Source organism: Sordaria macrospora, chromosome 1 (genome assembly GCF_033870435.1).
Source record: "Sordaria macrospora chromosome 1, complete sequence".
In the NCBI taxonomy this organism is placed as follows: domain Eukaryota; kingdom Fungi; phylum Ascomycota; class Sordariomycetes; order Sordariales; family Sordariaceae; genus Sordaria; species Sordaria macrospora.
The window spans coordinates 8,008,739-8,032,808 of NC_089371.1; the positions used below are offsets into that span (position 1 = coordinate 8,008,739).

Here is a 24,070-nt window from a genome sequence, read left to right on the forward strand (position 1 = left end):
TTGCACTAAGAGATTGCTAGAGGTACCCAGGTACCTACGCACGAACTACGTCAAAGCTCTCCCCGCATGTGCCCCACCACGTTAGGGCAATCCAGTGCAGGTATTGACAGCATTGTGTGGATCTTAAGCGAATGAAAAGAAAAAGCGAACGCCAACGCGCAGTCGAACCAACAGAAGATTTGAATGAGGCTATGAGCCTTGCGGAAAGTGGCGGCCTGGCCTGCGCCTAGCACCTTTGCACCTTCCCGACGACGAAACAGGCGCGCGGACATGGTCTGGTCGTCTAATGACCAGTCATAATGAGACCCAGCCCTTCTCCCGTCATCTCGTTTCCGTGCATCAAACTTTTGTCACTTTTTTGCTGCTGCCTCGACTCTCGAATCGACCTTGTCCCTGTCCACTCACTGTGCTTTTCCTTGGAGTCGACCACTGTAGACACCGCGGGGACCCTTTTAGGCGCATATCATATCCGTCTTCCTCAACTCAAGTGAAGCTGTCTTCAAGCCGTTCAGCCCACACTACGGCTGGCCGTTTGAGGGACATGGATACCTACAAGTCGTTACTTTCTTCTTTCTCCCTCCCAAGGGTGTTGTTTGCTGTGCTGGATAGTCCTCATATCCTCAGCGGTCGTTGAGGTCATTTTGATGACCTCCAGTATCTTTCTCACACCTTGCCCTTGATACGAAGATGGAAAACCCCGCCGAAAAGGACGGCGACCGAAGTGGAAAGGCGTGAGTGAGGCAAGGACGGCCAAGACGATGAAGGTGTTGTGTCATTGTCCACATGGCGCCGTTGATTCGCTCGACGAGGTGTCCAAATCTGCCCCCTGCAGCATTGCTACAATCCTGCCCCGTTAATCGACTAAACCCCAATGTCCCAAACCACCAGCACCCATGCTTTCTTCTCCCCCGTTCATTTCATTCCTCGTTCAAGCTAACGCGTGGGCAAATGCAGATTTTAGATCAGTGACCGCTGCTTTTGTTGACCTGGCCATCCCTAACAACGTGGATGGCCGGTGTGTGAGAACCAATTTCATTCAACCACATCTTTTGCATACCATCGCCAAAGTCCAGCAACCAGACAAACTAAGCGCCCTAGCCAGGAGAGACGCGCTCAGCTCATACCACGTAGCCTGTGAGTTGCTCGTTGGGGTCAAGACGACCTAGACACGCCTCTAGGTTCTAGGTCTAGCCACTACCACCGCCGCCGGGTACCTATCGTCTTGCTGTACGACACGAAGTGGGCTGCCAGCGGATGGGGTTGCACTCTCCAGGCCTGGCTTGAGGCACGGTCTGCGCATCTCGACCCGAATGTTCTCGCAGTCTAGAGTGTATCGTTGTCACCGATGTGATATCCAATTCTCGATTACTCAAGATGGAGATCACGGTGGCATGGCACAGTTGAAGGGTTAGTACGCAGCTCGTTATCACTCGTTGACCAAGCCCTATGGGACAGAAAACAATATAGCCTAGCACAAGTAGGACGCCAGCATCGTTTTCATCGCTCAAGCCTCTCCGTCTTCACTCTAGCTGGGATATTTCTCTCCTTGGTGAGTTCTCTTTCACAGACCCAGCGTCCTTCAGTGGAGGCCCAAAGTTGACTGGAGCCAAGAACAATCATCGATAACTTTTCTTGTTGTCCATTTACAGCTTCCCCACTAACCCTGAATTCAGCATGCATTTCCGTGCACCATGTACACCGTGGCATAAAACTTTACCTGTGTGCCTCATCTTGAGAGACGTGTTGGTGTGCTACGCTCCCATGTACAAGTATTTGACATCGAGCTGACCAGTACCAGCCGACATCCACTCTCCAGCCCCAGTAGGGCCTTCACAACCTCCGCTTGACTACTGGCTATCTTATTGAGCTTGCGTATGCATTGGTTCGCGAAGGACAAATGGTACACATGTATCGCTTGCTGCGTTCACACCCATCCACGATCTATCCCCAATTGCCCAAGACAGAGTTCCTCCGTCCCCTTGACCAAACCTATGGACCCCTGTACCTACATATGCCCCCTAGCCTCTAACCACAGGCCCTTTTGTGATGTCCTTGCCCCTTGTCTTTCATTTTTGTCCTGTCTCCGACCCTGATCCCAGGCCTTCTTGAACGGTTCAAGCTAGGCCGGCTACCCACTCATGCATCTCCCCTTGACTCCCATACTCTAATTCCTTCTGCTGTGCGCCAAGGTACGCTCATGTGGGTGGTCAAGAGCTTCTCCCTTCGCCTTACATAGATGACCCTCGAGTACCCACATGGGAGACTGTGGGGATGTACTGCCTCCGAAAGTTATAAGCCATCCTCCTCCCGGCCCATGCCATATGCTGGGTTGAGGCTGAGGGATATCTTTACATTCCCAAACTTAGAACGCAAACTATCTGGCAACCTAGATCCTCGATCACGCTAAAGTCAAGTCAACCACAAGACGTCAGTCAGTCGATCATCTCATATAAGTCGAACACTTAACTCCGAATCCTTACGCGACATCTTGGCCACCACCATCAAAGCCTTCGCTTCGGCACTATAGGAAATATTGGATCGCCAACAACGTATGTGGAGCTTATAACTTTTTTACTTTCTTATGTCTCTGTCTCCAACATTTCAAAATGGCCTTTCAATATTCACCTTCGAGTTTCGACGAAGCTTACTTAGACAACATCAGTTCAAACCAACTCAGCAACCCCTCTTCAACCGAGACCCTGATTCAGGCATTGCAACCTGTCCAGTCTGTAGGAAATCAACAGCTGTTTGGGACAGCTCTATACAGCAACCTGCAAAACCAGTCACTCTCCCCGGTCCGATCGCAAAGCCTACCTGAAGAAAACTGCCACGACATCAATCTCTTCCAGACCCACGTTGAAGAATTACCTCGAACCAGTCTCGCATCGGATTCCTATCCGGCCCCGGGTCCTCCCTTATCAGAAACTAAAGAGTCGAGGATCATGAGGTATACTTCACACAACTCAGCTTATCGACCATCGAACCACACACTTACCTGAAGCCCTCCTAGTACACTCGCCTTACAACAATACGACTCCAATTTGGCTATGGGTTCGCGATCATCTTTTTCATGGCCAGGTACGTCACCAAAACCAGATCTTGATCGGACAGGCCAGCTCACAATCGAACAGTCTTGGACTCAGGATCCGGTCTTATGAGCCCTGAACTCGGCTCTTACGGTTCAGATAGCAGCTTCACAGGGTCGAGGTCCGGAACGGCGAGCCCACCCAGAACATCACTTAGTGCGGAGCAACGCGAGCTCAAGAGACAACGAGACCAAGCCCGGCGTAATTCGAAAATGCATGTCAGGGGCGGCCGGGCAGGAAGCAGCTCCTCATCTGGTGTCTATTCACCACCTCCTTCGTTGGCAGTCATGTCATCAGGCGCTCCTAGCATGCCTGTCTACACAAGCGCTGGCCCTGTCTCGTTGCTAACTGAACCTCACGCCACCCATTACCATGCACAATTTTCGCCACCTCTTTCAGACCACCATCACAACCACCACAGTCAGTCCAGCATGTATCATAACCCATATCCCACACCAACGTACATCAACGATTATGGCTATCCTGCATCGGCCACTTCAAGCTTGCCCTCACACTACGGGTAAGTTTTGCTCTATACCATCCTGGAGTTAACACAACAGTCGTACTAACATGGTTTTCTACAGTCGCCCAATGTCTGACCCAAGTCTCATGTACTCAATTTCACCTCCAGCGATGGGAGGTAGCCCTCAGGATACCGCCGGGCAAGTCAGAGTCGTACAACCCAGGCCGAAGCCACAATGCTGGGAACATGGATGCAACGGCCGTCAATTCTCGACCTTCAGCAACCTTCTACGTCATCAGAGAGAGAAGTCGGGCCAAGCGACAAAGGCAACATGTCCGAACTGCCACGCCGAGTTTACAAGGACTACTGCACGAAATGGGCATCTATTGCATGACAAGTGCAAGCAGAAACGGATCGACAGTTAAGTAACGAGAACTGGGATCACGAGAAAAAAAAAGAAGGAAAAACAAAATAAACGAGCCATAAGGAATTAGAGGGTAAAACCGGCAGGTCATGATATTCGTTTCTTATACAAGTATTGCATATATACCTTTTTGGGGGCTGAAATGGGATTTGGGACAGAGAAATCTCGGCATCGGACATAACGGAACACGCTGGGAAGGATATTGGGAGCTATTTCGAAGATTTTGTTTGGTGGAACATGTTTTACTGAACGAAAATTTGATAACAAGGTCGATGGATCCTATGAAATGGCAAGACATAATTCACAAACATCTGGGCTTCCAAAACATCCAAAACCAGATCGGTCTCTTGATCCGATATTCTTTACCTAAAACCAGGAAACCGATGGAGAATGCTCCCCTACACCCAGTTTTCCCTATCCGTCCTTACACATATACCCGTCTTCCCGGATCGGGGATTTTCAATTATGCTTAATCAGTCACTCCCTTCCCGGTGCAATTATTGAAAGCTTGGCCCTGTAGCAATCTGCTGTGGCGTCCCCCCTCTTACAATGTAATTAAGTTCGGGCAAGTAATCCCACTACATTACCCTGAAGAGGGGGATATACTCGGGCTTCTATCCTCTTACAATCGCAAAAGAGACCGGGGCGGGGTCCTGAAACGGACCTGACTAGCGAGCCGAGCGGTGATGAGCAGTCAGATGAGAAAAGAAGAGGCGAAGGATGGGAGGGGACATGCCGCACCGCGCATGGAATGGCATCGCATGGGGGTACACCACCAGAGAAGATACCTTGGATATGTACCTGGACCGGGTTATTACACATCACATCACTTCCCTTAGGAGCGGGCATGTATGCGCCATCCCATCTTTATTCACCGAGTGTACTCTGAGATTTGTATCAGTGTAGCAGAGATGTGAAGAGAGGGTAGGTATCACATGTACCTACCCAAACCTCGCCGACCTGAACCCTTGGAAATCCCATTTAGGTCCCCAGGCCAGGGTGCCAGGTAAGGCTGGGCTGGTATGGTAGAGCTGGCAATGACAACCAACGGGCAGTCTCGGGCAACTCATTTATGTATCTACCCTTGAGGCTGAGGGGCACGGCGCAAACGGTACAACAAATGAGGAAGGGGGGAAACAAGAAATGACATGTGCATGAAGTCAGAATTCAGAGAAACGGTTGAGTTGAGTTGACGGCAGTATACCTACCTACCTACAGTACAAAAAAAGAGAGAAAAGTCAGAAGCTAGAAACACCACCCGCACCCGACCTTCCGAGTTCAGAATACCCATTTTGATAGGCTATAGGCTATACCTAAAACATACCTAGGTATACTTGTTTACCTGTTTTCACCTGAGGCTTTAACACACATGAACACACACACACACACACACACACATCAGCCGCTATGTAGGCAAACCTAGTACCTCTAGTCTAGACTGAATAGACTACACTACAGGTACCAAGGCACTAGTCGAAACGCAAGCCACCCACCGCAAGGCAAGAGCCTACCTACTGTACTTCGGCCCGCTTTCTCATAGCGGCTCACATAGCGGCCGGCGGCAGCAGCAGGCATGTAAGTGCACACATACACGCACATCACAGCCCAGGCAGCGGGACACGGCGGGCAGCGGGCAGCGGGAGACCAGCATGATGATTCTTTCTTTGGGTTGTGATCAGTGCAGGTCTGGTTCGGTCCTGAAATCGTCCGCAATCGCATCGCCTTGACCAGTTGGGCATTGGGCATGGGGTCTTCTAGCTAGGCTGTTAAGCCCTATCTGGTGGCGATCTGTACGTTTGAACGGGTGATGTACTTTAAGGGATGACTATTGTGTGATTAGGTTGCTGAAGTACAAGTAAACGGCTAAAGTATGTATCTCAGAAAGAAGATGATGAGATGATGTGGCACAGCGTGCAGTTTGTTGTTGTTGTTGTTGTTGTTGCTGTTGTACCCGGCACGAACCCTGATGGAGGTTCGGAGTATGACTTCTAAGACAAGATGATGGATGTTCCCGTCATCAGGGCATGCATGTCATTGAGATGGGATGCTGAAGTCCGAATTGCTTGCTGCTGCTTGTCATTTCGATTTGCTGATAAAAAAGCAAGGTGAAGGTGATTTCAGATTTCAGTCAAACGGTTCTTCCAATCCGCCTTGGCTGAAGATTTGCGAGTGTTCGCAGCGGTTCGCGGTTCGCGAATGAGGATGTAGATGATTATGTTGACTGGAAAAAGTGGAAGTTACAGACTCATGCCCAGCATGAAGCAAATGTCAAAGTGCTCAGCCTGAAGACCTGAAGTCCAGGGCCGTTATTCTTGTGATGATGTTTGTCTAGTTGTGGAGTGATATGATGTCGTGCGTGAGAAGAAGAAGAGACAAAGCGTTGGAGAAAACACAGCCGCCCTGGAAATAGCAACTGCTGCCCAGACCCCAACATTCATGGGCAGGGCTCAGGGGGCAGGCCTTGTCGCTGTAAGGTTTAGCCAAGGTACTTGGCGCACGGCATGGCCCCTAACCCTGGGCCACCCGGAAAGCTCGATCACTTTTGTTGGAACCACTAAAAACGCCATCCGATTTCTCCTTTCCCGCTGCAACGGTCCGCAGACGGGAGAGATGCCACCGCAGCGCAGGGACTTCTTTTGTTTTGTTGAATGTTTGGACATTCAATTACCCGATCTTAACGAGCTCGGTGAATGACCCCCATCAGATTAAATGAGGGATAGACGTCCGGAGGCCGGCGCCAATCCCCCGGTCCGCCCCCCGGACCGGACCCCATGGGATCCACTACGGCTTACTCCATACAGTAAGTTTAAGCTCCGTGCCCGGGCTTAACCCCGCATTCCAGTGCACGACCCCACAGTGACAGCGCGAGAGGAAACTCGAGGTTTGCATCATTCAACTTCCAAAAATGTCGTCCTTGTTGTTGTCGACAGTCCCTCTCAAAGCTTATTATCACCGCCATTGAAAAAAAGAAGACATACCTCGATAATGACCTAGCAATGCCAACTAACTGCAACTACAATGGCCGGTGTTCTTCCCCATTCCCCAGACCCCCACGCTTGCCAGTGACACCGGTTAGTCTCTCCGATAACATTCGGAGGTCGGATATGCACTCCTTACCTCGTAGGGCTACGGTAGGTTGGTAAATGAGCAGGTATGTCGCCCAATCTGACACTACAGAGAAGCTCCATGCAGAAAGGCTGACCGCGAGTACAGAGATAAGGATCAGAGTACCGGGGATTGATGATCCTCGATGGAGTCCGATGTACAGATGTCGCCATACGGCGGCTGCCGTCATGCCTCGATACATTCATTGTGTTGCCTGTCTCGCCGCTCGTCAGCGAACGACAATGGCACATGCCTTGCCTCTGGACAAACCCCATCTCAACGGGGAAACGCACGGTTGTTGCCGTGTGTGCAGGCTTACCGGTATGCTACTCTCGTCTGACTGGATCACTAAACGATATCTCCGACGACCGACATAAACGGTACCAAATCTCGTTTCATGGACTCGATATGACTAAGCTCTCACTCACTCTTTGGCATCTTGAGGGAACGATTCGATCTCGGCGCGGCGGTCAAGTTTTCAACAATCGTCTGTGCGGGTGAGAGTGAGTTGACGGCATGTAAACACTATGGAAATGTCTTCCGTACCAAGGCAATACTCTGTGATTCTTTGAGGTTCCTATGCTTCGTTTACTGGAGCGAGGCCCGAATATCACAGCATCTGAGAACGTACTGGTTCATCCCGCGCCGCCCACTTCGGCGTTATCCGTTCGCAGTCCGGAGCATGCGGATTCAGAAACCCGATGATGAATGCCGTGCTCCCTTGACAGGAAAAGGAAGCGGGGAAACGGTAGAATCCAAGGGTCCTACCAGTTCGTTCGCTTACGGAACATCACAAAACATGCTGATGATTTGTCCGGGGCCTCCTCCGATATTATTGTCTCGACTTGAGCCTCATCAGCTACCCTTTACTCAAAACAGCGCATAAGCACTCATCCAGATGGATCAAACAACAGTATTTGCCGCGGTAACACTGCCCTGACTCGGAACCCTACAGCTGCAGCCTGACTAGAAAGTTTGAAGGTCTGACTCGAAAGCAGGTATTCGAAATATGGCGAAATGGGCAGAGTCGCGCATGACGAACATTGAGCTTCACCGCGTCACGACATCCGCCCAATGGGGGACCATGGTTTATGGGTGGTCCGTCGTTGAACCGCGGAAGATGTTAAGCATAAAGGATCCATTACCGCTTGTCGCTAACGAAGTGGCTTTCCACTAGGCTGCTTTCGGTTGGCATTGCATTGATGGCGGTTTTTATCTCTACACCCTTCCCCACGCCGTACTTTTGCTCTTACACCCCCTTCCTTCTTACACCATCTAACAACCAGATTAAGTATGGGAATGGGAACGATGCCGCAGGAATCTGACATCCGTCCGTCAAGGTGCGATAAAATCCGACCCAACAGGCAAGGCTGCAACAATGATTGCTTCCAGAAGAACAAGATGTTGCAACGGCGGATTGTATTATCTGGTCGAACTCCTCGTGCAGGGACACTGCGATCCTACTCTACCATGCATCAGATATCGTAGGGTTGCAAGCGCTCCCCTATTCGACAGCCTTATCGAGGGCGGCCGCATCCCGTTTTCGATAAGTCCTTTCTCAAGGTGAGGGTACAGCATAGCCGGCGTTTTCTCCCCGCTTCAAGTGGGATGAGGATAACCGAGGGCTGACTGTCGAGGGACATGGCTTTTTCGGTGACGAAGTATCACCCACGCCCAGACAGCGGGAGGACGGTTCCTACGGGACAAAAGGCTCGCACATACCGATATCGACCCTGTTTCTCTCGTAACCACGCCGCATGGTGGTTCAGGACCCTTATTCTGGTCCCCTAACAAAAAGACCGCGAGTCAAAGGAACTGATCTGACCTGAGACGGTACACAAGATCATCGCAGTGCGGTTCTAGGGAGCTGGCCCTGATGGGTCGAGACTCCAATAAATGTTCCATCGCTTACAAGATTTGCGATTTCGTGCAGCCATGTTATTCACCGTTCAACCATTGCTACATGCCAATTCACCGAGGTCAGTGCCCTTACTGGGGGAGTCGGATTCTGTCGAGTTGCAATTGCAACATCGGACTCTACAGGATCCAACATCGCCATCCATTGCCTCAATCACAAAAGCTATTACATTAGCGAATCATCAACGGCTATGGTAACATTCCTTCCCCTGTACCTTGCTCATCGCGGAGTAATCGTTCTGGCATTCCGGTGCCTGCTTACCATTACGCTATTTCAACATCCTTGCCTGCTCCGAAACATCACTTACATGGGGACGCTTACTGGAAGACTTCCAGTTTAGCTTAACACTCGGGTATTTTGACCAAGACAAGTAGTCATAGCGAGGAGCGTTCGAAATACTACAACAGTATTACGCATGGCAGTTGAACTATGGGGCGCCCCCATATGTCAGCCAGGTCTCATGGAGATAGAGGTAAGCTTACATTGACTCGGATCAAGTCCTACGTGCTTGAGTCCAGGACAACCCCCCGACCTCAGGACACTAAGCTCTGCACACGTTAATCAGCGTCACTCTTGTAAGTGCATCTTCGGAGATCAGTCAGCTGTGGTCACAAAGCCGTAGGACTAATGAATGAAAGCAGTCGGGGAATCAACGCCAGAGTGGAAACTAGCCGACAACGGGGCCGAGCCAGCCAGCCATACTCGACGTTCGTCTTTGGGCCATTCGCGAATGGCGTCCTCACAATATCTACGAGTCTACTTGTAGAAAAATAACCCCCATCAAGCCACCGGGTAGACCCTTATCGCTTCAGATCCTAGTGTCTTGGCTGCGTGTTCCCTGCCGAGAATCAAGGGAACAAAGGTTCTGTGCAGAAACATCTATCCACCACATCCATCAACTCAACTCAAGTACTGCAAAACACCACCAATATCACCTACATAAGGTACTTTTTTCATCACAATCACGAAGCCTTACATGAACCGCATCCATCCCTCTGCCATCGCTCGCCAAGGAGGATCTTCACGAGTTCTATCTTTCCGGATCCCGGTCTGCTCTTCCCTCCTCTCTTCCTTCCTTCCGCCTGTTGCCGCGCCGCTGTGACTTGTCTCCCACATCCGCATATGTCAACCCAGCCTGCTTTACACTACCGTCTGTCCCTGGATATTTGCCTTTCATCCAATCTCGTTAATACCTGCAGAAAAAAGTAAGCCGGGAAGCAAGGAAAATTGGGAATCCGGGCGGCGCGACCGGACCGGTAGGACACTAGCTTCAACCAAGAACATGAGTTTACGTGCATGCGTCCGGTGAATACAAGATGCATGGGACTAACGACTGCCTAACGGACTCTGGAGATCAACGAGTGCACCTTCGTTCCCAGCTGGGTTCAGCGATGAGCAAAGTGAGCGGGCGCTGGGAAGAACTAGGTAGACTAGGGGACTGCAGTGAAAATGAACGAGTTGGGATGTTTCCCGTCCCCGGCCCGTCGTGTCTCATCTCGTCTCTTTCTACGCTACCTGGGGAGCCAGGGACATTGAACGGGCGGAATACATGGATCCATCCTTCTGCCAAGTTTTCTGATTGACTGGCAGAATAAGCTTTAAAGGTTCTGTACATGCATCCATGCATTCCATATCATATTCGGCACGCTGTCACTGTCACGAACCCAGGAGGGAGTACCTATTACCTACCTAGGGGTCCAAGGGTTCAATGAACTGTTCAAGGGTCCAAGTATCTACCTCTCAGCTCTCAAGGTTCAAGAATCGTGGGGGAGGGACTGTCCTAATATCTGCAACTTTATCTCAATCACTTCCTTGTATCTCTTGAATTGTATTAATTAGTCTTCCCTTTTAGACATAGGCGGACGGAAGCGGTTGACTTTGTGTAGCTGGATTCTTTGGTTTGGTTTGGTAAAGCATCCTCCGTCCTTCGCATAGAGGTATGGCGTTGACTTAGCCTGCTCACGAAGACGCATTCTCCTCAGGAGGCTTGTGGATGAGTGAGGTCCTGCCTACCTAACCGAAATACTTGTAGGGTATTATTCCGGAGCAAATCTTCCATGCTCGAAAGTCCCTTCCTTTTTTTTTTCTGCTTTTCGTCGTGACTGTCAAGGGTCAAGAAGGATGGATGAAGGAGAAGCCTACATGGGGGTCATCCATCTGGATAGGTACTACCTTGAACACCAAAGACACTCAAAAGGAAACGGAACGGTACTCTTGTTATTCCCTTTGAGCATGAATGGTAGAAAGAAAATTTCTGATCCGGATGTTCCACCAGAGTGCAAGCAAGGAATCCCACCAACACCTTCCAATACCGCCAAATTACGTTCAAATCCAAATGACCAACAATGTTAATTAACATCATCCAGGCAAAAACCACACACACGCAAAAGAGCAGACAAGGATATTATGGAGGCAACAAAAACAGAAAATAAAAATATAAGAAGTGGAAAAAGATATGCCCAATAACAGGATTGAACTGTTGACCTTCGCATGAACTTGATATCTCGCAAGATAAGATATTAGTACGACGCTCTAACCAGCTGAGCTAATCGGGCTGTTATTGATAATGCGGCATTTTTCTTGATCTAAAGTATTTCGTCCCGGGCCCTGCATCAATCTCACAAATACTTTTGAGGATTTACACAGTTTTGGAGGTCTTGGTTAAATGATAGAGACTGGAAGTGAATACCTCGTGATACCGAGTTAAGCTGGTGGTGTTACCACTTCTTTCATGGTGAAACTGAAAGCACGGTACAGTACCGGATCTTGTTCGTTTATCTCTCTCGACGGGAGGTTGCGAATTTCGATGGAGTATGGAGTGGGTGGTGCGGTGTGTATAGGTAGAAAGGGAAAGGACAGAAGCAAGCAAGAAGGAAAGAAACGACTGTGCGTTGTACGAGAGTCATTCATGTCTTCTGAGTCCTTCCTCTTGACTGACGATGTATAGACTAGAAGAGTGGGTAGAAGGAAGAAGGAACGGCGGTCAATTTACTGGCAGACGGGTACCTTTTCGAAATCACGGTGAACAAGAAGCATTCGGTGAAGCGAGATCGGATCAGATTGAGCCTCAGGTTTTGTACCTAGTAAAGGCAACTGGGCAAAGCAGTGTCTCGTCTTGATTCTTGTCTGTTCGTTCGTGAATTCAGCTGAACTGAACATTATACAGACTAGGTACATACAATGGGCAAAGGTATCCTCCAAGTTTCCATCCGATGTCAGTCAGTACCATGTAGATGTACCTACCCATATCACCGCGGTTGTGAATGCCAGAAATTCGCATCAGTCACTCACCGAATGGATACGCTATCGTCTGTCGTGGTCATCAAGGTACGTACGGGATCTACCTTCCTCGATATGTTCGTTTGTAGATTAGGAGGTGTGACTTCCATTTGGAACCATGTAGGTGGTGTGATGACCCAAGAAGGAGGGGTGGAACGAACCTGATGGGAGAAAAGAACGGCCGACCGTTCAAGTCCAGATGGAAAGACCCGTCAGTGGAGGATACCCACTCATGATAATGACAGTCACGATGAGCAAAGAAAGACCTGTGATTTGATGAAAGGAAACGATTGAGGTTTGTTTCTGTTCCACTTTAGTAAACAAAGTCGATCCGGAAAAGTGTCAGGTTTGCCGTTTGATCAAGTTCGTGGTCGCGCGGTCGGTCAGTGGTTGAGATTTCTCGATGGAAACACCCTGGAAGGCATGAACGGACGGCGCCACCTTCGATACCAATTCTCATTCCTCAATGCGATAACCATCTTGCCTACTCGCCTACTCGCCTGTGGTTAGGGATACCCGACAGCTAAGAATTATGATCATTACCTAGGTAATTGCTATGTGCAATATAACCGACCGACCGACCTTCTCAACTATGGCACTTTATTAGTACCTGGCGGGTTCTCATGGGCCGGCACATACAGTCATTATTTTCGCTCGGTACCTCCTCAAGGCCTTGAGAGGACTCTCTATCTTGAAAAGAAAACAGAAACTCACAGATCAGATGAGCTGAAACGGATTTCTTTAGACACTGTGTTGATGACTTCGTCAGTATCGAACTAAAAACAGGCTTGGACGAGAGTGCAGCCATATTGTGTCTTATGATCGATTGTCCTGACCAAGCCAAAGCATGCCATCCTTCCTGTCCACATGAACCTTTGCCTCCTTCTTGAAAGACCTACGGCAAACCCGCCTCAGAATTAACAAAGACTGGTTCAGCGAGCAGTGTCCATATAGAGTCATGCAATGATTTCAAACGATGAAATGAACTTCTTGATATGTCTACCCGCTGACGGAATGCCTTCATACATACCTACCAACATCGACACTAACAACTTGCGACTGTTGTATTTCAAACGAACTAACGTCCACAAGCGCACACGACTCATCAGTTCCTGACCGTTAAGGAAACAAACATCAATAATAATAATTATCATCATATGTATGTCTGCTGATCTATTCCTAAGTTCACTGCGCTGTTTCTCGTTTCGTTAAATATCACTTCTCCTTGCTGTATCGACCATGAAATCCTCCCTCCAGAACAATCTGTCTCCAAAGACCCCCTTTGTGGATCTGACTCTCATCATCTGATTCGGTGTGCCATCTCCTTCTCATCCTCTGGTTTTTATGGTACCCCTGCCACCTGCGGCCCATATCTTGTGCTGTGACTTGAGTGCCGTTGCTGCGCATTACCACTCGGTGAAAAGACCATGAGCTGTGTACCATCTCCGTTGGCAACCTCCCTCCAAAACAAAGCAATGAATGAAAACGATAACCGCAACCGGAAACGCCATATGCACACAATTAAAAAACGAAACCCAACCGCGCTTGCTTCCATGTCCCAAACTCCAAACGCTTTTTGATGACTGCAAAAGGGGAAAAAAAAAAGATCATCGCGTAATGCAAAAAAGAGAAAAACGAGTCTAAACGGGCATGACGTGAATATGAAAGCAGAGAACCCTGTACTTAGGAAAGCAGCCTCCATTACTTGGGATCTGACTGGCGAGTCTGGCGTCATCCCTCCATCATTGGGTCAAAATCAATGGAAGGATTAAGCGGAGGGACTTGCGGAAAAGTGCGAGGCCGTAGTTGAGAAGAGTGAAGCGGTTGTTGGAATGAAAAAGGGGCTAGTTGCAAGGGTTGCTCGGCATGTGCCGGCGGTTCCTGGAAAGACGGAGGCTGGTGATAAAATCTGAGAATGTCATCACGGAGGGACCAATTGGGGTCATTAAAGGAATGATTGACGGGATTGTTGCTGCCAGGCACGTATGTAGCCAGATGATCATGAAATCCGGGAGGCCGCTCCGGTACGCAGTGGAAAGGCTGACCATTCGATCCAGAAGCCATGTCCTCAAATACTTGGGCACCCCAGTCTGTAGAGGGGCTTTCTGGTGAAGTCTGAGAATCATGTCCAGAAGCGCTGCGCTGCCCTTGTGGCCAAACTCCAGCATGATGTGCAGCAACAAGAGCCTCGGTTATGCGCCACCGAAGGATATTATCCTTTTCCTCCTCTTGCAGTCCCCGAGCTTGTTCCAAAGCAGCGCGTTGTCTTTCTCTTGCAGCGCGTCGCTCTCGACTTTTTTCATTAGAAAGGCGTTGCTCTTGTCGTCTTTCGAGTAGCTCTGGTGATTTGATTCGCTCTTGTTCTTCTCTAGTTCGTTTGCTTGGCCTCTTCTGGCCCGAGGAACCATGATGCCCCTGCTGCTATTGAGGCTGCTGTCTACCAGACCCAGGAGGGCCAAAGGTAGAGGAACCAGGAAAAGTGTTATCGCCGGGATACGGGGGTGCAGGAGGCTGGTCATGCTGTTCAACAACAGGCGGCTGCCCTTGTGCGGGACCCCTCGTGTCGGGGACCTGATAAGGGAAAGCATGGTCACGGTTTGATGGCCCAAAGCCAAAGGACCACTCCCCACTATTCATCGATGGAGGTGCTGGTACAGATGTGTATGACGCCACCGGTGGTTCGTGGGGCATAGAGGACGTCTGGTTCGTGTTGGCGCTTCTGTAGGGATTGTCGCTATCCGAGGCAGGCTAAATCACGAAGAAGGTTATCAGTAGTCAAATCCTTGATATTCCACAGGAGAGCAGCTACAGTGTATGGCAACGAGAGGGAAAATGGGACTGACACGTTCGCGAGGTGGGCGTTGACTGCTTGGTGCAGGCGGTCCCGATGATGATTGTCGCTGGTGTAAGCTGCCATGTCTGGTCCCCCGCCTTGTACTGCCTGTATTTTCCGAAGGAGGCGAGCGCCGACCTCCTGCTTGCCATGCCCTAGGTCCACTGATCCTTTCATTAAGCTGGACCATGTGACGAAGCAACTCCTGTTGCCTGCTAAGATGTCAGAGAAAAACGTTGCCAGACCGGAGGGCGATTCTTACGTTCTGTTACCATGCCGCCTGAAGTGGCCGCTGTCCAGAAACTCCCTAATAGACTGGGCACTAGCCTGAGTGTATATCTGCTGTGTAGGAAGCTCAGCTCGACAGTAAGGGCAACTGTTGGAATCCTGGAACCACTTTTTGATGCAGTGTTCGCCGAAGACATGTTTGCACATGGGAATCCGTAAAGGTTGCTCTGTAATGCCCTCCGGGCTCATAGTACCATAATCGTTGTAGCAGATATCGCAGGCTGGTAAGCTAAAGTTAGACTCGGTAATTTCCGCGACAGAAGGACGATATGGCAACTTACTCCCGTCCGATTCAGGCAAGTCTGCAACATTCACGGGCTCAAGGCTGTCTATAGCCTTTTTAGACGCCACCTTCTTAGAACTTTGTCCGCGCGCCATCTGCCGTGCCCTGATCATTTGGGCTGCTCTTTCTTGAAATTCGGCTGCTCTTTCTTCCAGTCGGGCTGCTTCTTCTTCACTGATCGGTCGGCGCGCTGGCATTGGGTCTGGCAAGTCCAAATCGTCATCGCTAAAGCTGTCTGAGTGATCATGAGCTCTCGCCAAGTAGTCTCGCATCTCTGTTTGCAGCTCGGGGTAGGCAGGACCACGAGAGAATGAAGTCGACTGTCCAATGGGGGGTCCGGTATTGGACGTCGATGCCGAAGTAGGAGTAGACGCAGAGGCAATGGCGGCGCCAGGGAGGGACTGGTTATCGGGAAGTGGTGCAGCTGTATTGGTGAACCCGGAGCCTGAAGGTTGGCGAGATGGCCGGTGAGCGCCCGATGACGAGGCCTGGGGGCCCAGAGGAGGCTGGAGGGCATGGGAAAAATCATTGCCGTTTTCGGTTGGGTTCGACATGCCTGACGGACGATATGGAGGGAGCCTTGAGCGAGGATCGGGGGCAGGAAGCCTGATATGGCTACCTGTCGACGAAGCCGTACTAGCTGTGGGTGACGGTTGAGTGGATTGATGCGAAGACTGGCGACGGTGACCAGGCGGGAGCCCGTTTGGATGCAGGTGATGCTGGTAGTAGCTCAAGGTGACAAAGGCTGGTGGGGCATGTGTGTGACGAGGACGCCAATGTTCTGGGTCAGATAGTACTGGGCTGGGAGCAGAGGCACTGTTGTTACGGAGGGAGTCCGTGTGGCGAGGATGCAAACCTGTCGAGAAGCCTGGTATGGGAAACCCCTCGAGACCGGGTTGTAGGGGTTGGAAGGAGAATGGTGGTGCAGAACGGTTCTGGCCCTGAGATGTCCAGGCGCCAGATTGTATCGGTCCCGAGCCTGAGCCACCAACCTGCGGGGCAGCACCTGCAGCAGTTGGTTGTGCAGATGAGCCACCCGAGGCACCCAAACCACCCTGAGCTTCTGTGTTGCCCATAACTGTGTCAGCATCAACGCCCGGACTGGAGTTCGAGACGGGATTTGCAGCTGGTCGCGCCCCCTGCCTACTCATCATATTGCCTGAAGAACTGCCATTCATCCCGTACGACGGCGCAAACGAGGTGCCCGGTGTCATGTGGAAGTGGGAGGGACCCGGCGGTCCTTGGAAAGCTGGAGGTGCATCTGTGAATCCTAGCATCCAGTTGGGACCGACCGTGTATCCGGCGCTGACGTTCGTGGTACTGACGCCCGTGGTCGGAGTGGTGACGTTGCCATTATTGGCATTGTTATTGTTGATACCGTTGCCTCTGTATTGATGGACGTGGCCAGGTGCTGGGTGGCCTTCTTGCTGATTTCCGCTCTGGTTGTTCATGTTGTTGCCGGCGTTTCCACTATTGTCCTGGCTAGACGCGTGGCCATTTCTACCTTGGTTGTTCATGCTGCTGCTGCTGCTGCTGCTGTTGTTGTTGTTGTTGTTGTTGTTGTTGTTGTTGCTGTTGCTGGCAGCGTGAACGGGATCGTAACCTCGATTCGCCGAGTGGGACGAAGGCGGAGGAGGGTCTGCGGGATGACTGGGAAATGATGGAGGCGTAGGCCCATGTGATGCTGGAAGCTGCTGGATCTGAAGCGGAGGGAGAAAATAATAACTTTGATGATGTTGAAGCGGGAGAGAGTTGTCGGAATAACCTGGCTGAAGGAAGAATGAGTGGTGTAATGTTGACGCTGGCGGTAGTAATGGTGGCGGGTGAGGAAGGCTCGACTGTTGTTGATGGTAGATGGGTGTTCCTGGTGTTGTTATTGTTGTTGTTGTTGTTGCTGTTATTGATTGCCCGTGGTTCGGTTGTGATCCTCCAGCTCCTCCAGCTCCTTCTGTTGTCCCAACAAGACTTCCACTTCCACTTCTGCCTCCAGAACCTCCTGTTTGTGTTCCACTTGCTGCGCCTTCCGTCGTTCCATTTCTGTATGGGCAACGACCTTGCCCACGGACCTGCGCACTATTCACCCACCAGCCGGGAAGAGGGACCGGATGAGCAGAGGCCTGCATCGTGTAATCCATTTCGTCCATAGTCGCACGCTGATTCAGGAGAGCAACTTGGCAAGAATGAGGTGGCTACAGCAAACGAGCTTTGAAAATGTTATAGAGGTATCGAGCCCGACTGATTCACAACGGACTGCTGCAGACAGCGTCAAACATAGACCTTGCACTTCTCCAAGGCCCCTCTGAGGGTCTTCCGTCGCCGAAAAGTGCTCGGACGGATGTGGTATCAGATAAAAAGTATATCGAGGTCTTTCGTTTCGTCTCGTGTTGTTTGCCCTCCGCGGTTTCAAGTGGCAAAGGCAGATAATCGATGACCGTTAACTGGTGAGGTAAAAATGCGGCACCTCTAGATCGGACTGTAGCCAAGAAGTGTATTCGCCCAAGTTCCCATCCGATGTGAGGGGTGGAATCGTCGTATCGCAACGGCGGTAGGAACTCTTGCAAGAATCAGCAAAGATTCGCCAAAGACTAAAATGTTGGGTCGGAAGCATGGATAGGCACAGGATATTTATTGATCGGTCTGCAGTGTAAGCCCAACTTTGCCCATCGCAGCCAGGTATGCCACGACTGAATGGCGAGCACTTGGATCCTCGACGTGGTCGGAAAAGCTCACAATTGTCGCAGCGCACTGAGATGAACGCAGACTTCTGCTGGGTTCCGCAAATACGAGATATCGCAGACCAGCCCTTTTAACCTTTCACGATTGCTTTACCGGCTCGACCGAAATCGCCCTTTCTAACCCCGTCTCTTATCGCACCCTGATGTCCTGGGCCCTTTACGATGAAAGGGATGTTTTTGCCGCCGTTTTGATGAACACTTCCATCCAAGGTAGGCTGCCGGACCAAATGAAGAGTAACCGCCGTGCGTTTGGGGGGGAAAACTGGCGAGTGGCTTTGGCGGGTATATGTAGACTTGGGTGCCCGTACACGTAGAGCTGAGGCTATTTATTTGTTGTCGGTTCGAGTAGGCCGGAGCAGACGAGCAAGTGTAGGGATGGGCGGCGGGCATCAAGCCACGGATACAAAAGGGAAACGGAGAAGAGATCGAAAGGAAACAAGCACAAGGCCGTGAGAGTGATGTGGGAATGCTGTTGGTTTTTGTATCAGCCATGGGAAAAGCCAGGGAGAGGCGGGACCGGGGCGGAGGTGGGCAGAGCAATGGGACGCCTTGTCACAGCGTCACAAGAGCAACAAATTCCCGTAAAATCATGTCATCAATTCGTTTTTGGAACACTGGCAGCATGAAGCGGAAGCGGACGGAGTGGCAGCAGTTACATGGATGTAAGGTAGGCTACTGGCTACCTATCTCCAACTGCCTCCACGAATACGCGTCCACTCATTGAGCCCGGCAAAGGCAGCTGGAACTCTGGAAGCGAAGACCTTTCTGGGTCGTGTTGATAATTGGGGACGGTACGTCGATGCCGGGGTTGGTGATACAGTCCAGTTAACCAAGCAAACCCAACCACTTACTCCACCTTTCAGCCCCTGCGACGCCCACAATAGAGTTATCTCACGCCGTGTTGGAACTGTCGATAAGAGAGACACGCCGCTGACTGAATACAGGTATTATGAATCCTATGTCTTCCCACCATCTGTATCTTTGTTACCGGCTTCCAACAACAAATTTCGACTCCACGTCCAGAATACATGACGGGTCTTTGTGGTCAACCTCCGCGGGCAATTCTTTCAACGGGGATGCGCTGTTGAAACTTGGCGGCGGGGTCGGTTTAAGTAGTGGATCGGGACAGTGAATCGGTCTGTTCTGTGTGGGAGTCTGCTTGGGAACCTCAAGCGTATCAATGCCCAACCAGGTCACAGCGCTTCTTCTTTTAATTTTGACCTCTCAATCATTCCACCGTTGCCTTGATGCGATTAGAGATTTTTGCATGTTGGTGCCTACAGGTATTCCGTGTTTTCAGTTTGCTACCTAGTAACTTGCCTTTTCGGGTGAGGACCACTTACGCTCTACTCCAACTGCATGTCGTGGTACCGCCTAATTATAAAGCCACCGCACTCAAAACTCGTCTCGCCGGGAGCTGCTGACTGGACTGGGAGATCCGACAGACAAGACAGTGTTTCCGGTGACCCAGCGCAAGCCATCCCCCATCTTCCTTTGTCCTTTCCCATTCACGACGCTGGGCGAGCATATTTGTATGGCCACCATTGCACCGCGCGCGTGTTCAGCAGGCGCAGAGGTAAATATGAGGTCTTCCTGCCATTTCCCATAAATGTGGTGGCACAGGGCAGGCAGTGGCCCGGAGTCTTCATCGATGTTGCTCTCAGTCGGAGTTCGCATCGCATGGCAGGAGCATCCCCCGCCAAGACAGCCCTTCGGACCCGGCCAGACCGCTCTCCGATACTTTATAAGAAATAGGTACTTCCCGCCTCTTCGTTTCCTTCTATCTTCCGACTGCAAGAAACTTCGGTAGGTTCGCCTTGCGTCTTCACACTCGAGTCCCAGACACCTCGTATCATGGGGGCAAGTTCCGACCACCGATTGTACCATATCTTTGCAGCTTCCCCAACACCCGACTTTACCTCGGCGCTGACCCACCTCGGTTGCCCAGTGACCCGCCTATCACTACTCGTTGCAAGCAGCACTTTTGACCATCAAAGCCTTCATCATCCACCAGAACCGAAAAAGCACACAGGCCTGCAATCATTTTAGCGTGGCCTCCAGCCGTTGCTTGGTGGCACCACTAATACGATGATGAAAATGTGCGCCGGAACGGACAAGCGAGAGGCGCATCAGAAGACGCAAAGAAAAACACCCGGCCTGTTGCTGCTCGCTCGCAGTCTCACACAATCCCTACCTCTGGACCTGGAGCTTATGATCCGTCTCACAGCAGCAAAGAACATCATACACTCAGGGCAAACCAAGTCTTGGAACTTGTAGCGAGGCGGGAAGTGAGTAGCCGTGCCATGTCATGAACCATGTGGCCTCAAATCGGGCAGCACCATGATAACGAAAACTGCCCAGCATTGCAAGCACCAAGGAATTTCATGGGGAAATGTAGTGGGGTGCTCTAGATGCTAACTTGGCTCGCAAACAAAAACCGTCAAAGGCTGGTCGGTATACGTTGGATGAAGAGAGAGCGCCCAATACACTGGAAGCTCCGTCATCGTTGCCAGGGAGTTTCCTGTACCGGAAAGTCTGACGGCGTGATCAAGATCTCCGGCTCCGAGAACGCGCTGCATTATTCAAACGGCGAAGCAATCATGATAAATAGCAATGCGGCTTTCGGAAAAAGTGCCCGTTACTCATCACTGGACCCTTTAGATTTCACCACCTCATGGCTGTCAAAAGACAAAGATCGTTGATCCCTGAAACAAGTCCATGCAATTCCTGGAACGAACGAACAGACACAGACCTCCAGGCCTGAATTGCCCCGCCATGCCGTCAATACCTACCTACCCTGTCGCTTAAGCACTTATCCATTGGTTCGGGGTGAATAGCTTCTTGAGTCTCCGAAAGCTGATTTTGTCCAACAGCACCGCGATCCTGGGGTTGATCATCTTAACTAGCTCGTCGTCGGCTCGCCAGCACCAGCGACTATGATGGAATGTCTTCTGTTGTCGTTGGCAATTCCAGGCAAATTGTCCATCACGGAGGTTGTGAGACTGACCAGTACGTAAAACGATGTTTGCTCGACAACTTGCAGTTCTGGAGAATCCAAAGGGATCATCTTCTAATTACACGAAAGAAGTGACCAACCCGACATAGCCCCACGACCCTTTTATTGCTCTTTATAGAAAAGTCGGCGGTAGAACCAGGGCTCGTGTCGTTGTCGAACAGAACTGGCGTGGACCTGAAAGCCCTGCAATGACAAGCGAATCGAGAACACCAGGAAACTCAAATTGGGCAGGCCCTGCAGGCTTGTGGCCAAACTGACCACAGTCGCTCCCCTCCTCCAATCTGAAGCTCCAAGATCCCCTCTCTTGCATCTGGACTTTTTCAATTTTTCAGTTTTCTCCTTGGATCGATTCTCCCGCGTGGTTGGCCGCATGAGGTTTTCTGGGTCGCTCCAGTTACTTCTGCATCTGGCACAACATCGAAAAGCATTTCCCAGCCCCCGCCCTCCGTGACCACAAAATGCAAGATGCCTGGGTCTGGGCAACTGTCGGGTTTCCATGTTTTCAATTACCATTGCTCGCACCAAGTAGTCAGCCCAAAACGAAAGGACGCCATGCTCTGTCTCAATCTCAGCTTGCATGTAACACTCTTAAAGAGCACCTACTCATATCAGCCAAGAGCGCAAAGCGGAAGTGCTCACAGGTTGAGGGTCAAACGAGGCGATGAAAGGGAGCGGTTTAGTGATCAAGCAACGTTGCAAACGTTCATGGTATCCATGGCTAAAACTAATAACGATAATAATGACTAAAAAAAAAAGTTTATCCTTACCTGAGACGATGATTATGCGAGAACAAATTCGCATGTTCAGAATCAGGTCATCCACCAACAAGGCAAGAGATTGTTCTTAAGAATACCAGGATATTCTTTGCCGCCTGAGCTGTCAGTTCCAGGACGATAAGGACAGTCACCAATCGTCAAGTAAAACGCTCTCGTCTACCAGGTATCACCACCCTCATAATTCTTTCTTTTAACCCTTGACTTGCCAGCGTTGTAGGTTTGGTTTACCCACCAAACATTTCTTTCCAGCCCGAATTCCACGGTACACTCATTAGCTGCCCGACGGCTGTCCCAGTCCCAGCCCGCTCGGTCCGACCACCGCCGACCAACTTAGACCCGTCAAAAAGTGGACCCTGACTTCCGAATGTTCTCGGGTCGAGTTCGGGCACCGGCACCGGCAAACCATCGGAGCGGATCCCAGGTTGTGATGAGATCGGGCATCCATCCCTTCCATGATTCCATCACAACCACAACCAACAACACAAAATGTGATATGTATAACTGAGTTTCAAGGTGAGACTCACCGTCGTATCTAGGTATGGTATCTTGCGCATACCGTCCACATGTTGGTTGGGAACCGTGTACATGGTAATCTGTAACCGGTGATCCATTACCCGCACCCAGCGGTTTGCACTCCGTTTCAAAACCATCAACAACTCGGTGGAGAAACTCTCCCTTCAGGCTTCTACAGTAGTTGCCATTCAGGGGTAATGTTTGGGCTCGTTCGCTTGGCTCTCAGCAGGCTCACAGGGTGGTTGTTGGCTCGTTGCTAGGGGCAACTCGGTATCTCTAGAGCAGGACCGAGACGGGATGGACTGCTGAAATCCTCCACCATTTACACTACACGTGCATCGATATGGTGAGCGAGCTGGTGAGATGACCGGGTTTTGAACCAAGAAGATGGATGAGAAAAGTTGTATCAACTACCAGTTCCACTTCGTCAAACGTAAGCGGGATGATGATGTTTCGGTTGTTGGTCGTGCACCTACAACTTAACCGCCCCTGACTCCGACCAATCTTGAAGAAGTGTTGTTTGTCGTCCGCGCCGTGCCGACGGTGCCGTGCATCAAAAAACATCTGTTGCCGCTAGCATCCCTTGGTAATCAATCACCTCAGGACCTCGGGGAAAACAATCATCGAGGAAGGTTCAAAACGAAGGTTGGAATCTGTATGCTTCAGACAGCCAGGTAGAAGCACAGTGAGCTTGCCGCGCATTTGCTTCGAACTCGCGAGAATTCGGAATCGTGGTTCACACTCAACTGCGCGCCTGAAACGATGGTAACCCGAAATCTGGAGTCGGACTGTTTGAGAAAGGCGAGAATGAGATGTTGGTGGACCGTGCTTGCCTCTCACCACTGCGAGCAAGAACGCACAGGGCACTTGGTAGTTGGTGCATCGCCGCGACAGCGATATCGCGCGATAGCGACAACAGCAAGTGCGCCGGCAAACAATGTTGTCAAATCGAGCATGTTGACTGCAAACAAACTGTCGCAACAACATCAAGACGCAAAAAAAAAAAGTCTAGATGTCTTCTATGACACAGCAGAATATATCTGGGTAAGAAAAAGGAAGAAAAAAAGGGCAAAAAGATTTGCCAAAAAGATGATTCGAATTCTGGATGTCCAGATGGTTTGTTCCAAAGATTAGGGTATTGGAGTATTTTGAGCCAACTCACGGTCACATCCGGTAAAAGGCAGGAGATGAGTTCGTATGAGCAGGCCCACTCCGGTAGAACAGATGAAAAGACTTAACCTATATACTCCAAAACCAGGGCAGTCAAAACCACAACTACAACCACATGGTGAACAATGCTCGGCGAATAAATGGCTCGTGCATCGCAAAGTTGCGGATCATTCTTGAGAAT

At 50.6% G+C, this 24,070-nt stretch overlaps 3 protein-coding genes and 1 non-coding gene across 4 annotated transcripts; 2 read left to right on the top strand and 2 right to left on the bottom strand.

The window, feature by feature from the left end:
• Window positions 1–608: 608 nt before the first annotated feature.
• On the top strand, window positions 609–4,342 carry SMAC4_12713 (uncharacterized protein). The gene is made up of 6 exons (XM_024655510.2): window positions 609–1,549; window positions 1,674–1,746; window positions 1,799–2,947; window positions 3,011–3,078; window positions 3,132–3,606; window positions 3,671–4,342. Exons 3-6 carry the CDS (start codon window positions 2,607–2,609, stop codon window positions 3,972–3,974), a joined length of 1,188 nt encoding a protein of 395 aa, XP_024511019.2. The 5' UTR covers window positions 609–1,549; window positions 1,674–1,746; window positions 1,799–2,606; the 3' UTR covers window positions 3,975–4,342.
• A 7,110-nt stretch (window positions 4,343–11,452) lies between these two features.
• SMAC4_13139 lies at window positions 11,453–11,551 on the bottom strand. Its single transcript has 2 exons — window positions 11,514–11,551; window positions 11,453–11,488 (listed from the first exon to the last, which is right to left on the bottom strand). It is a non-coding gene; the product is annotated as a tRNA-Ile (tRNA).
• Window positions 11,552–14,696: 3,145 nt separating this feature from the next.
• On the bottom strand, window positions 14,697–17,823 carry SMAC4_00448 (uncharacterized protein; the record flags this gene model as incomplete). Its single annotated transcript, XM_066089432.1, has 4 exons — window positions 14,697–15,023; window positions 15,119–15,320; window positions 15,371–15,617; window positions 15,678–17,823. 4 exons carry the CDS (start codon window positions 17,821–17,823, stop codon window positions 14,697–14,699), a joined length of 2,922 nt encoding a protein of 973 aa, XP_065945876.1.
• Window positions 17,824–20,505: 2,682 nt separating this feature from the next.
• SMAC4_13140 (uncharacterized protein) lies at window positions 20,506–20,691 on the top strand (the record flags this gene model as incomplete). The annotated part of the gene is made up of 1 exon (XM_066091278.1): window positions 20,506–20,691. The coding sequence occupies one exon, from the start codon at window positions 20,506–20,508 to the stop codon at window positions 20,689–20,691; it is 186 nt and encodes a 61-aa protein (XP_065945877.1).
• Between the last annotated feature and the right edge of the window lie 3,379 nt (window positions 20,692–24,070).